At 41.2% G+C, this 15215-nt stretch overlaps 1 protein-coding gene across 1 annotated transcript in view; it reads right to left on the reverse strand.

The window, feature by feature from the left end:
* The window catches only part of rxraa (retinoid X receptor, alpha a), a 107365-nt gene that overhangs the window by 68654 nt on the left and 23496 nt on the right, over positions 1-15215 (reverse strand). Inside the window, exon 2 of the mRNA XM_053649662.1 lies at positions 7834-7947. Coding sequence (XP_053505637.1) covers positions 7834-7947 — 114 coding nt within the window. The remainder of the gene's footprint in view (positions 1-7833; positions 7948-15215) is intronic.

Below are 15215 nucleotides of genomic sequence, written 5' to 3' on the forward strand. Positions count from 1 at the left end.
TACGTATATTTTGGTTTATTTTAAAGAGGCAGGGCCAAACACGGTCCTCCAGGCTTTCGCAGTATCCCACTGTCCTGTTTCTTCATCGTTCAGTTTCATGTACATTTCATTGCATGGCCATGTCAGTCAATTATCTCACTATCAATATCTGTAATAGACACGAAGACAAGCTGCCACTGTTGCATTTGTTTTGCCCAATCAAACACACCCTGCCCCAGTTTTCCTCCCCGTAGCATCTGCCTGTGTGTTTTGCTTGAACGTTTTCTGTTGCTAATGGTCTGTTTTTCACAAGAGTTCATCTGAAAGTGCCCTTAATGTTGGCAGATGGACAACAGGAAAAGGCCAGGGCTGCTGAAGACTGAAACCTCTGGAGCCGACCAACAGAGATACGGTCTTATCTAAAAAGAATTACTGGCCCACAGAAGAACCAACAGAACCTGAGGTTCTCGTACATTTCTCACCAAACTGAACGATTACAGGAACAAGCACAGTAATGACAGTAATATCAGCTACGGTGCCCAATGACATAATTGTGGAGTCAACACAACGCTTGCTTAACCATCATAGATTGGCTGAGAAAAAAATTAAGTTATAAAAGTACTAAAAATCCCTTATAAACCCTGCAAAACAAACTATTTCTCGTTCATCGTGCTGCATTTGTGCTGTAATAAAAAATCTGGACGTTTGGTATGTTGACTGTACTGACTAGTGGCCAATGGGAGAAAAAAAAAAAGCACAGTTCCAGAAAGGTGCCAAAATTTCCGGTACATTTGAACACTTGTAATTTTTCTCCCAGTAGTGTTCCAGTGAACAGCGGCACATCAAAGTCAGACATTTCCATTAGCTCCTAAGCAGAAGGCATCTACACACACACCTTCAACCCATGAAGGAAAGCCATATTGGTGACTGCTTAACCCTTCACACCCCAGCATGCCTTGCTCCACATTATCACCCCTCAGACAGTCCTGTTGCACAACCACAAGTCTGACTGCAAGGTCATTTCTCAGGCTTCAAGCATGTTTCCCGTTTCAAGCATGTTTCAGAAGCAGTCATGGCCCGTGACGCCGGACGTGGGGCAGCAGGTGCTCCTGCGCTGACCTTCCGCCTCATGAGATCGGCTTTGGTGGCATCTGGATCAAATGCTCGCTCAGCCTGTGCCTCTCCTTCCTCTCTCCAAGCATAATTCCAAGCGTGTCAGACTGCTTTAGAGTCAAAATAGACTCTCCCTCTCCTTCCTGAACTTTCCTTCATGTGCCAGGATTGCACGCCACACGCACCATGCACACTCCCCTGAGTCTCCAAAGGTCACCTGAGCTTACTGAACACTGCTGTTGTCTTTCACAGTCTCTATTTAATGAAAAGATACTGATTATAGCCACTATTCACAATCAGGGCTGCTGTCTGGGCTGGTTGGCTGTTGTTTGTGGGGTTTTTTTTTTTTTTGCATAAGTCATCGTAGACAGAAAATCAAGTATTCCGTATAGAGTTTCGGACTCACTGGCGTGACTCGGATTCTATCATCACATTTCAAACCAGCTCTGGGTGTAGTATAGTAGTAGTACAAGGTGAAAGCAAACAACGACGGCAAATTCCTCAACTGGGAAAAAGTGCACTAGTTGCCACGACGTACTTTTCCGAGTATTTCATAGCGACAAAATAGATCTTGAAAAACTTAACTTGTGGCCCTATATTAATTCTTAAATTAACACCATAAATATACCGTCTAAAATCAGTCAGAAAGTGTGCGATGCCCAGTTAGGAAAGTGTAGCGTATCCAAAGACTCTTTTGCACAATGTGCAAACTTCATGTTGTTGTTTGTTCCCCCACAGGAATGCACAGCACGCTCATATTATGAAACTCGATATCACTAATTTTGCATAGATTACCCTGAGAGACCCTAAAACTCGGCACGAGACATACAAAAGTAGTATTTTAATGACTGGTTCTCTGGAAGAGGTGCAATACTTGGTTCTGTAAGACTGGAAAACTGATTTTTAACAACACCTATTGTTAAACTGTATTTCCCCAATACAAGAGCAAGAAACTAGCAAGAAAGATCAGTACAGAAAACAGGTTGAATCCTTGGGAATAATAAATTGGGTTTGTTTAATCATATTTGAATGAACTGATTCTGTAAGAAGGATAAAGAGAGAGAGAGAGAGAGAGAGAGAGAGAATAGGAGCATGAGATAACTAGCATCAGGCTCACTTCCTGTGCCAGAGGCGAATATTTTAGAAGCAGGGATGGTATTGAGAGTCCCCTGCTTGGCTGATGAGCCATAACAATCAGTAGCATTTCATTGTGATGGTGGCACGCTGTGGCTAGATTAAGAGCTCAGTGAGTTATCAAAGGCTTAGTCTTTCTGAATTCCCCTGACCAAGCCACTATGGATGGCTGCTGTTATTCCCTGCCAAAGGAAGTACTCTACATTTCTGTTTTTTGCTTGGCCCCCTACTTTCTCTTTGGCAAGTGTCAGTCAATCGCAGTGAGAATCGTTGGAGGAGGCGTACAGACTGGAGATGACCTGACCTGAGCGCGATGGTCTGCCTCACACAGAAGCTTAGTGCACACACAAGTATTATAGTATTCGCAGTGATTACAGTGGCACTCTCTAGACAGGCATAGCTGAGGAAAAAAAAAACGTCACACATTATGAATTTAACGTTCCTTTTAACATTCCGACCTAATGTTCCGGTCAGCATGCTCGCTCTAGGTCGCCAGACGCTTGGGTGAATCATACAAAATTACCTAATGCATTAAACCCTGACCTCAACAAGTTATATAAACAGTCCTTCACTTGACAGCCTCCCTTTTTTTCTTTTCATAATTAATAGGTAATTTAATAGTTAATTAGCAGATAACAAGACAAAAAAATGTAGCTTGTCATGTTCTTATATTTTTTATCATCATCATCATTATCATCATCGTCCAACTAACCCCCCCCCCCCCATTCTTTTGTAGGGAAGCCTTAATTTGTCACAATCACAGCAGCCAAGAATTTGCAGTAGGGAATATAAACGTTAAATAAACTAATATATATACATTTATAATTTAAAAACTTCGTTTCTGGGTTATTATTTTCGGATGAACAAATATAACAAAGTTAAAAAGCAGGGGAAAAAAGTTCTGAAAGATTTTGGTTTGAAAAATCTCAGCCCTTCTTCAAAATGTTCATCCAGCTGCTAAAACAATATGAAATAGCTAATTAAAATGGACTTAAGAAAAACCCTTTTACTGGCTTTGACCACATAAATGAGAGACAAACCCCCATTTCCAGAAGGACCTAAGGGTAGTCTGGAATAAACAACAACAATAACAACAACAACAAAAGAAATAGCCACACTGTAAAAAAAAAAAATAAAAAAAAAATAAAAAAATAAATAAAAATAAATTTACTTAACTTAAAATTTCAAGGCAACTTGCTGTTCAGCTTTTTTGAGTTTACTCAACTTTTAACCAAAGTAGTTCACTTAACTCAATTTTTAACCTTGAGTTAAAAAATCTGTGCAGCAAGTTGCCTTGAAATGTTACGTGAAGCCAACCTTTTTTTTTTTTTTTTTTAAACAGTGCACTGAAATCGCTCCTTCCACTGGCTTGGCTTTGAAGAGCAGCTTAAATAAATAAAAGTATTAAAATAACTACTGTGCGGGATGATGATGATGAATCTGAGAGGGAGGAGAGGACCTGGCCCTGTAATCGACTCTGAGCGCACGGCCAACAGGAAGCTGCGAGGGAGTGTGTGTACAGCGGCTAAGGCCAATTAAAATCGGAGGAGTGTGGAACATGTCGGAGCTAACGAGCTCTCTTCCCTTGACCCCTAACCTCTCTGAGACCCTAATCCAGAACGCATACGGAGGCAACGGCCGCTGCTGTGACTCCCCTCAGTTTTCGGCATCCCCTCCCCCGCTACGACCACAAGGTCTACAAGCACATGCTTGGATCACTCGCTGGAGCTTAACCACATGGCGTGACACACCCCCCCTTATTTATTTATTTATTTTTTTACTGAAGGTCTATGGTTCAGCTTAAGTCTTTACACAAAGAGCAAAAATACACTCAGCTCGTGTCGGCCACATTCCCTTGAAATTTATGGGCTTAATCCAGGCGCACTCACAGACACAATAAATAAGCACCAAATTAATTGGCAGAATTTATGAAGCCACGCTTTAACCCAAGGCACCAGGGCCCCTGAAACACAAGCAACACAATTACGCTAGTTATATACGTGGCTTGGTTTTTGGGTGTAACTCCTTCCAGAGTGATGTCAATAAAGTGTGATTATTAAAAAGCACATCTGGAGGAAAAGGATGGACAGAGAGACTCAGACACCGAGCCAGAGTGCGTCCATTACCAGCTCTAATGAAACAACAAAGGCAGAGTCAGCGACCGTTTTCTCCCCCGCCCAATACCGAATTGGTCCCACAATTTAGCCTCTCCAAACATGGTCCATATGTGAGTTCAGAGCTGGCAATCAGAACCCATTATGGAGCAGGCGGCTGAGTTCATCAGGAAAAAATTAGTCTGCCGCTCGCCTGAGCTCTCCCATTGGCCGCTCGCGTTCAGCTCTGGGTTTGAGGGCACCCCAGACATTCCTGTGGATAATCTTTTCCATTCCTCCGTTCAGTGTGCCGAGAAGAAGCCCAAATTTTCAGGACAAGGCCTGCATTGTGAGGTGCTTAAAAAAAAAAGGCCTGTTTTTTTTCCTTCTTCTTTTTTCTTTTATACGCTCACCTCATACAACACTTGCAAAAAAAAAAAAAAAAAAAAAAAAAAAAAAAATTTTCTTCTTGGTTCCTCATCGCACTTCACATTTGAAACCGAACCTTCCGGCAAACGAAAAACAAAAACGAGCGCCTCTGAAACGATCTGGAGAGACGGGAGCATGGGGATGCTGCATTTCTCACGCTCTCTTTCCAGCAAGGATTTGCTTTTACGGAAATCCAAAACAATATAAAACCGCCGGAATCTCAAGTGCGGCCACATCAGTGAGTGCAGAGAAGTTCACGAGGATCAGCTACGGATCAGCCGCTTACTCACACACACAAACACACACACACACACACTTTGGTTGGCCTCCTTCGGGCTCAGCGTAAGATTTACAGCGACACGTTTCCTAATTACGAACGTTGTCATTACTCCTTCTATAAACGTGAGACTCCAGCTAGGCTCACCCTGGCTTTTCCACAGCCACCAGTTCAAATCTGCCTACGACAAAACCGCACCACGCCATGCGGCCTTTTTAAAGACTGCCTTTCCGTTCGCCTTTTATGTGGGATACGCGGACAACATCATAAAAAGACAGAACTAATTTTCAGCAGTGCTTGCTGGCTTTTCCGAAAGCGCTCGGTGGAGTCCAGGCAGGCATAAACAGTAACTTCTATATAAGAATTACCACCGGAGTGTAAATGGCTTTGAATATTTCAGCAAAGTCAAACAAGTCTTCAAACAAAAGCTGTAAAAAAAAAAACAAGAAAAAAAAAAACGAAAAAAAAAAAAAAAAAACCACAGCTCGCTGCTCCGTCAGCGAGTTCAATAAAGCATGCTGGCTGACTGTAACTTGCTCTGGAGACACACACCGCCCCCACTCAGTCCTGCCCGTGACAGTAAAAATGTAGCTAATCAATCACACGGTCCTCTGACGGCTTCACAAAGAAACACGTGTGCCTCTGAGACACTGTTCAAACATGTCCACTGTGCAGGTATTTCAGAAAAAAGTCGTTCTTGATAATCTTTTTTTTCTTTTCTTCTCTCAACACTACAAACAAAATCAAAATCCACCTACGAACATACTTTAAGAACACTTTTTTTTTTTTTCTCTCCAGTTATTGTTTTTAAACCAAGACTGACATGTCTGGTTTTGCATTCTTGTGAAGCCACAATTACTCTATAACCAGTTTACAGGAAAAAGCATGTCAGAGACAGAAACACCATCAGTGAAAATGACATGTTACATCAAACATCTAGCAAAAGTTCACCACCAGTTAGACTTCTACCTGCCCTATAATCAAGTGCTTGAATGTCTACTCGGTCATTAGCGCCCCGTGAAAATTTAAGGATGAGGCTGTGGAACACTGTCTTGCTGCTATTTTATGCGCTGGCAGTTTGCTGACTGTATATTATATACAAGAAAAGAAGAAGAAAAATCAAACGACAAAAAAACAAAACCCATAAAGGTTTCAAACATTCGATCTGATCTATCTGATTATTTTACATCTGGATGGCATCTGGATAACGAACACACATATCATGCAAACATACTACAGAATGATATCAGGATTAACTGTTATGTTGTCAGGATCACTATTTTGCTGAACTGCTTTGTCACAGAGATAGATATTCCTGTGACAATGTGAAATAATAAGTAACGACGTAACACAAGTGGAGACGTGCTATTGTAGGAAAATAATCATCAACAGAAGTACGTCATTACTGTTACCACCCACAAGCTGATTATTTTGACCTCCTGAAGCGTTTACTCCTCTTATACTACAGCAATTTGCCGTTTTATCCGTTTATAGTTACATTTAACGTTGTGAAAGAGTTCCTGACCGATCAGAATTGAGAATTCAATAGGTATAAGCCAGATAGAACACAAACTGTCAGTGCTTAGATATTACGTGGACAGTTTTCTATTGAAATAAGGTCATAAGGTCGTAATATCTTGTAGAACTTGTACTGATGATGTATCAGATATGTAAACGCTAAAATGTCACCATGCATGGGTCAAGGAAACAACATCCATCCATCCATCCATCCATCTTCTATTCCGCTTACTCCTTTTCAGGGTCACGGGGGAACCTGGAGCCAATCCCAGGGAGCATCGGGCACAAGGCGGGGTACACCCTGGACAGGGTGCCAATCCATCCCAGGGCACACATTCAACAATATATTATACTTTCATGATGTTATAATATCATATATGATTATATATCATGTTAGTGCCTACTGAAGTGAAATGAAATTGAATTATATTTAACTCAGAAATGTGATGCTATCCATCCATCCATCCATCCATCCATTTTTCATACTGCTTATCCTACACAGGGTCACGTGGGAGCCTGGAGCCTATCCCAGGGAAGTAGGGGCGCAGGGCAGGGGATACCCGGGACGGGGTGCCAACCTATCGGAGGCCACAATTGCACACGCACTCACACGATTTGGAAATACCAATCGGCCTACAATGCATGTGTTTGGACTGCGGGAGAAAACCGGGGTACCTGGAGGAAACCCCCGAAGCATGAGGAGAACATACAGGCTCCACGCATACAGGGCGGAGGTGGGATTCGACCCCCAACCCCGGAGCTGCGAGGCAAATGTGGTAACCACTAAGCCACCGTACCTCTCCTCTGATGCTATAAAATGAAAATGTATCATGATTTCAATTTAACATTGCCTGTATGTGTACAAGTACTGCAATGCAATGCATAGTGAATTGTACTAATCCAGAGTAACGTATGAGCTGCACTGGAGCTGAGTGGTATCTTTGAGATGTGATGCGTCATTCTCCGCATACCACAAGGACACGACTGCCGTGCAAAGTCATGCTCGTGTTGCTGTAACCCGCCGTTCTTAAGCCCGAGTGATGAAAAGTAAAGGCGGACTGATAATTGCTCTGTGAACAGCTCTCTATGTGGAATAACTGTACGTTTTGCATCATACACATCGTAGTTCATTTTGCAGCGAATGGAAAACTCAAGGATGTGTACAGGGACGTGTGTGTGTGCGCTCTTTACTATAGGCGCACAATAGACTTTTTGAAGGCGCAGAGCCGTGGCCGGACTACAGTGGAGGTTTTGTGTGCTGGCGTCTGCCGAGTGACGAGGCTGTGTTACCTGTGGAGAGTCTGCGCTGATGGAGAGGACACATGCCGCTGAAACAGGAGCAGGATTCCCCCGAGCGGCCTCTCTGAGGGGGCGGCGCCAGCGAGCACTGGGGTTTCAGGAACCCTGCGTGAACAGCAAACACGTACAAGTTAAATCAAATCTGCATTATGCTCAGCTGAACTGTAATACAAGTAGGGCATCCACGGATTTGATTTAGTACCTTTGAATGCCCCTTTCAATTAAATAAAAAAGACAGCAATTCGATTTCCAGTCATTTATTACTTACTGAGATATACTTTTTAGTCAAATAAAAACTTTTTAAGGACCCATGGACATCCACGTGTTGTGAGTGGTACAAGTTTGCACTTCACACGTTAACATACAATTACTGGTTTACTCCTGGACACACAGACGGTTGTGATACAGAATTAGACGGTCGATGGTCAGAGAACGAGATAATTGTCATACAGAATCAGGCCGTGATTATAATAGAAGCAGACGGTCCTCATTTGGTATCAGAAAGTCGTTATACAGAATCAGACGGTTGTCAAAACCGAATCAGAAAGTCATTATAACAGAATAAGACAATTGCCAAAATAGAATCAGGTGCTTGGTTTAGAGAATCAGACACTTGTCATAATATAATGAGAAGGTCATTTTAACAGAATCTGATGGTCGTCATAACAGAATCAGCCAGATTCAGTAAGTCATAAGACAGGTCCTCATAGCAAAAATCAGCATCAAACAGTCATAACAGTATCAGACAGATTCAGTAAGTCACAACACAATCAGAAGGTCCTCATAGCAAAAATCAGACAGTCTCAACAGAATCAGACAGATTCAAACAGTCATAACAGAATCAGACGGTCTCATAACAGAATCAGGCAGATTCAGACAGTCATAGCAGAATCAGGTGGCCCTCATAACAGAATCAGACAGAATCAGACGGAATCTTAACAGAATCGGACAATCATAACAGAATCAGGAGGTCCTCATAACAGAATCAGATAGAATCAGACAGTCGTAACAGAATCAGGCAATCCTCATAACAGAATCAGACAGTCTCAACAGAATCAGACAGATTCAGACAGTCATAACAGAATCAGGAGGTCCTCATAACAGAATCAGACAGTCTCAACAGAATCAGACAGATTCAAACAGTCATAACAGAATCAGAAGGTCTCATCAGAATCAGGCAGTCTCATAACAGAAATGGACAGATTCAGACAGTCATAACAGAATCAGGCAGTCCTCATAACAGAATCAGACAGATTCAGACGGTCATAACAGAATCATAACAGAATCAGGCAATCCTAATAACAGAATCATAACAGAATCAGACAGATTCAGACAGTCATAACACAATCAGATGGTCCTCATAACAGAACCAGGCAGTACTCATAACAGAATCAGATGGTTATAACAGAGTCACACGGAACCAGACAGTCATAACAGAATCAGACAGTCATCATAACAGAATCAGGCAAATTTAGGCTTCTTTTTGTGATTTTTTTTTTTTTACTGGAATCACTGTAAATAATTTCCCACCAAGTTCCACACGAACATCACTTTAAAGCTGGGATTACGGAATTATAAGTGAAAGCTTTGGAAATAATTTTTATACCAGAGTTAGGAACTTTTACGTACATTCCTTCATGGCAATGGCAGAGGAAACAACAGTAGGTATTTATTTACTTTTTCTAAATACAACTTAGTCACACTACAGAGAAGCCTAAAGAAACCAAAAGTCCCGGCCTAGAGCTAAACAATCAGGCGGGCTAACTCACACAATGGCTTGCTTTTTAAACCACAGACCAGATCTTTATGAAAAGCACTGATCTCATGACTCCTCCTGCCTCTGTCTCTGACCTTTAGTGGCGTAGTGTGACCCATTTGCCCCCTAACATTTTCAGTTCCATCCTGTACCACATGACCCAAAGCCCTCAAGGCTACTGATGCCCCAGGCTTGCCTCAAACCAATGCCCCTTCCTAGCGCTCAACAAGTGGGTGGCACATGACTCTATGCTGGTGAAATGCCAGATGAGACAAGCACGGCTGCAGGGGGTAGGGAGGGATGCCAAGCTGTGCATTTTGGAGGTCGTAGGTCATTCTGCATACTAATGTCATTTATATGACTCATGTACACCATTAGAATGAGAACAAGAATAAATACATTTACTGTTACTTCAAGATTTAAAGTAACTCTTAAATAAAAAAAAACCCAAAAAACAAACATGAGCTAATCTTGGTCGTCTGATGCCGGTTGTTCAAATTTGATACATCACAACAAGACATATTTTTTCATTCAAGTTTTATCCAACACCCTTAATTAAAAACCCATGGATTCTCGAAAACAGATCGTTTTGCTTACAGAAAACGTTCTTCGTTGAACCCGTTTAGAACGCTTGAATCATTAACCATCCAAAGAACCTATGAGGAACCTTTTTTAACCTAAAACTTTAACAATTTATTTATAAGATCAGGTTATGATCTCACAACACAGGCACATTATGCAAATTAAAGGACTATGCTACTACTACAAACTAAATTTGATGATGAATAAAAGTATAGCTGTTATGGTTTACCTACTGTACATTAAAATAAGGAGAGTACACACTTAAAATGGTTAAATGATAGAACCCTTAAAGATTTAGCAGTTTGTCCCTTCATAAGAACCCTTATATTTTCTATGTAAAACCTTACAACAACCTTTCTCTATCGGCGAAACGTAGAGCCCCTTTTAGAAACTATGTTAGAAGAAAATGATAAACAGATCAACTTTATGCATTCTTTGGTTTGTCCCTCTAGGGGAACTTTTAAAGGTTCCAGGTAGACCTACACAACAAAGGCTTTGGTTATTAAAGAGAATTAAAGAGTTTAGAGTTCTTTGGTTTGTCCCATTGTAGGAACTCTTAAAGATTCTTTGTACAGCTTTTTTATATTACACGGGATTCTAAGAAGAGACCCTTTAGGAAGTGACATTCGAAAAAATAAAGATCAAATATACAATCCTAAAAGATTTCCTCTTTCAGAGAACCCTTTAATGTTCTATGTAAATCCATGTATGCTCATTACCCAAGAAAGTTCCCTTAGAGAAAACCAATAAAAGGTAGATACACAATCCATAAGCATTCTTTGGTTTGTCCCTTTTAGGGAACTCTTAAAGGTTCTATGTAGAACCTTGTAATAGGTTTCCATATTAGAAAATGTTCCAAGAAAAGGCCCTTTAGGAAGCGACATTTGAAACAGAGGGTTCCCCTAAGAGATGAATCTATCAAGAGCCCATAATGATCCAAAGAACCCTAGAGGCACCCATCGTCAGAGTGCCTGAAAATGCAATCTGAAAGCCTGTTTTTTTGTGTTGCCATTTGTGTTGCCATGTGGCAAATCCAACATTTCCAATTTTCAGATTTATGCATATTCATAGAATATGGATTGAATTCATTATTCAATACAGATTCAGGGATATAAACAGATACCAGCTACCTTATTGAGAAAAAGAATCAGAAAAAGAGACAGATAGAAAGTCTAATCCCTAGACTCACAGCTTGTGGTCTGGACTTTCACAGTAGTTTACTTTCTCTTGCCAGTTAAGGCTGCAACGTGACTCAGAGCTGATGGAGAGGATGAGTGAGTTCATGCTCTATGTGCATCAGTGACGCTATTAAAAAAAAAGTTAGCTTCTTCATTTCCTAGTATAGACCTTTAGGATTGGAGCCAACACTAAGAATGGAAGGCAGCGGCATAGCCTCGCTTCAGTCCCTGCTCAATAAAGCGCTTTCGCTTCTACCATGAAAATCATGTCATTCCAGATGAGCTCAGGCAATGACATTTAAAACAGGCGCAGGGATATCGAATTAGTTCCTCGTGATAAGCCGTCTGGGAATCTGAAGCTGTGGTCAAGTGTAGGAGGCCTGGGAGAAGAAAGTGGAGGAGAGCATGATGGAGAGCGGAGGTAAGCCTGTCAAACACATTCCACAGCTCTTTCATTAAAATCATAAAAACACACAAATGCCAGAGACGGACATCGAGTCTGGAACACGGCAAGCGAATGTGGAGGAGATGAGCTCGGAAAAAGTTCCAGGGAGAACGAGAGAAATGGTCTTTACATTACCTTGACTGCCACAATAATGTCCTCTTATAGCAACTTATATACTGAAAATGTTTCAGAGAGTCGTTTTAATAATAAATAGTTCATTACAGTTACATTATATTGTACTATTTCTAAAGAATAGCCATTGATGGAGTTCCAGTACCAAGCTCGTATTATTATATTACTAAAATGACTAAAGCCTACTCATGGTCACATTAAGAAAACCAAAATGAACCCATGTTTCCATCAGCTATGGTCATGCAAAAATGATGCAAACATGATTAGGGAATTGGGGTGGGTGATATTTAAGAGAAAAAAAAACAACAACAAAAGGCTGTGCTGTTATAGGAAAATAATCAGTGACCACCCTGAAGCTTTCCAATAAAACTTCATGCACATGCCAAACTGTTTCATTTCTTGTACAATGCTGTGAAACATCCACAAAACAAGTTAGTTCCTGTTATTGCTTGCATTACAGCTATAAACACTCATTTCTCGTCAGAACTGCTGTTATAGAAAGTTAATCAGCACCTTCTAACCAATCAGAATCAAGAATTTTACCAGTGCTGTGGTAAAATTTTATTCAAAAATAAACGAAATAGTGCCAAAATAACAGCATAATGGATAAGTGACGTTACATGTTCAGTCATTTGTCTTCAGTAGCTACATTGCGTGCAATGAAAGATTTTTTTTTTATAGCTACTTGCGCTAAAAACGTTTATAGCTGCTCGGGTGGTCTTAACGTGAATAAAGAAATCAGTAGCTGACGTAGCATAATGCTAATTCGGATTCCTAAATTTGAAAGTGACTAATATAGTTACCTACTACTAATATAGTTCCACCCAACTCAAAGCATGGGAAAGAAATAGGAATAAGAAGGCAACCATGCACATGATATGATGCCTTGGTTAGTCTTCATGATACCATGATATTAAAAATATATAAACAGTCAGTGTATATCAGTGATGGAAACATGAATGACGTTAGCCGTCAACAGGCTAGACCTTCCATCAGTCCTTTATTAGCTTGATTCCAAAATCCATAATAGAGTGAATCTCCTTCATCGCACAGCAGCCGATTTCCTGAACTGAACTAAAGAAAGACACATGCTCGGTCTCTCTGAGGTATGTCACTAAACATTAGTACGTGAGCTAAGCCTTCCTTTCAGGCTAACGCTAACGTGACTGGACAGCGACTGCCCGAGAAACGAATGCTCAACAGCGCTGAACGAGGAACGATTTTTAGAAGAACAGCCAAGTCAGCTCAATTACATGATCTAAACGGTGGCATTCACCACAAATGATGGATGATGATGGAAAAGGTAGGAAGGAAAGAAAGAGGGAGGGAGCGCTGTACGCAACGCTCATTTGTTCTTTCGCATTTTATTCCACACAAAATTTGAATGCAAATTTTCTTCGTACTCACATGTAACCACATCACCTCCGCGGTTGGAGGTTCAAATCCCGCCGCTGCCCTGTGTGCATGGAGTTTACATGTTTTCCCCATTCTTCGGGGGGTTTCCTCCGGGTACTCCAGTTTCCTCCCGCAGTTGTAGGCTTGATTGGCATTTCCAAATTGTGTGTGAATGGGTGTGTGAATGTGTGTGCGATTGTGCCCTGCCATGGGCTTGCCCCCCATCCCCTGCCTCGTGCCCCGAGTTCCCTGGAATAGGCTCCAGGCTCCCCTGTGACCCTGTGTAGGATAAGCGATATGAAAAATAGACGGATGGATGGAAAAGGCATGTCCAGTGTCAGCTAAAAAAAAGAGGCTGGTGAAAGAAATAACGGGAACTAACTTGCTTCACAGATATTCTACAGTGACTACGTTTACATGGACAGCAGTAATCTAATTATTGACCTTATTCTGAGTAAGACGATATCGTGATTAAGGTGTTTACATGAGTCGCTTTTAGAATATTCCTTTCATGTTGCTGTTTTGCATGTTATAGAACATAGAGCGATTAATGGTACACGTCATTACGTCCCCACACCACACCGTCCGACGTTCCCTCCAGAATTTCACGTATCGACACACAGTTCGTCTTTGTTATGGTATCATTGGATTATTGCTGTCCATGTAAACTGAATGTTAAATGCGTCGTGCAGGGCCTCATCAGGGTCCCTTTAATACTCAGACATTAAAAATAAAACATTACCATGCATAGCTTTTTTAATAGTTTAACTTTGTGTATTCTAGGGAAGTTACTCTGGCCATGAAAAACAGCTTCAAGCCTCATGAGTCATATTACCATCTTTTGTGTCCTTGAGGAGCCTTGAGTCTGTTCATTATTAACGTCTTCTCATCCCTAAATGCTGAAAGGAGAGCGAAACATGAAGTCTCTTTCTAATGGAGCAGTCGAAGGGAGTGCTGACTAACCAATGAGTCTTTCAGAGCACCTCCCCTCTCCCTGTACTACGTTCCAGACCCGATTTAGTTATAGCGCGGCGGCTGTTTCTTCTCGTAAGCTGCGAGTGGATTCAGCTCTGGCACTCTACCCGAAGCTCAGATGGTTGCCTTTCACTTAAAGAAGTAATCAGAGGGAGCAGTGTCTCATTAAATTCAATTACAGCGCTGACAGTTATTGTACACTGAACAGCCTCGACCTCTCCCAAGACTTAATCAAAGCCCATCAGAGATGACAGTACCGACATTGTTGAGTCTCCTGAATAATCCCCATTGGGCACAAGCTTCCCTGGCTGTGGGAATTCAATGCTCTCTGTCCTGATTCACTGCTTGAGTACTATCTCTGGTTTGATGCTACCAATCAGCATGAAGAAAATGTCAAGCCTCTTGTCTCTGTGTGGGCTTCATCAGCAAACTGTTGTCTGCAATCTTCAGATGCTTTAAAAAGTAGGCGCTCTTCATCCCCATTTGTGTAAAAGCCACTCAAATGAAAATGCAAGCATATTCTCCTTTCTCTCTATTTTCTTTTAACGTAAAGGACATGGCATAATACCGTTCGACTCAAGTCCTGATATAGTAAAGGTTTATGTATGTAACAAATATGGAAACTTCATAACACTGACGCTGATTCATTACGGATTGCAGCTTTCACACGTGCAAAATAGCAAGTATCGTCCATTTAGAATGTGTACTTAAATTAGCATGCATTTTGCTACCTAAAATGCAAAATGTCTTGTTCACCCCAAGGTGAATTACGGCAGCTTGAAACAATTCGATGTGTAAATTACTACCACTGAATGGCAGGTATTAAATGTGTCCCAACCCATTTATGCTCTTTGGAGCAAATAAATAAATAAATAAATAAATAAATAAATAAATAACACCATTATTCAAA

The sequence above is a fragment of the Ictalurus furcatus genome, chromosome 18 (genome assembly GCF_023375685.1).
Source record: "Ictalurus furcatus strain D&B chromosome 18, Billie_1.0, whole genome shotgun sequence".
Taxonomy (NCBI): Eukaryota; Metazoa; Chordata; class Actinopteri; order Siluriformes; family Ictaluridae; genus Ictalurus; species Ictalurus furcatus.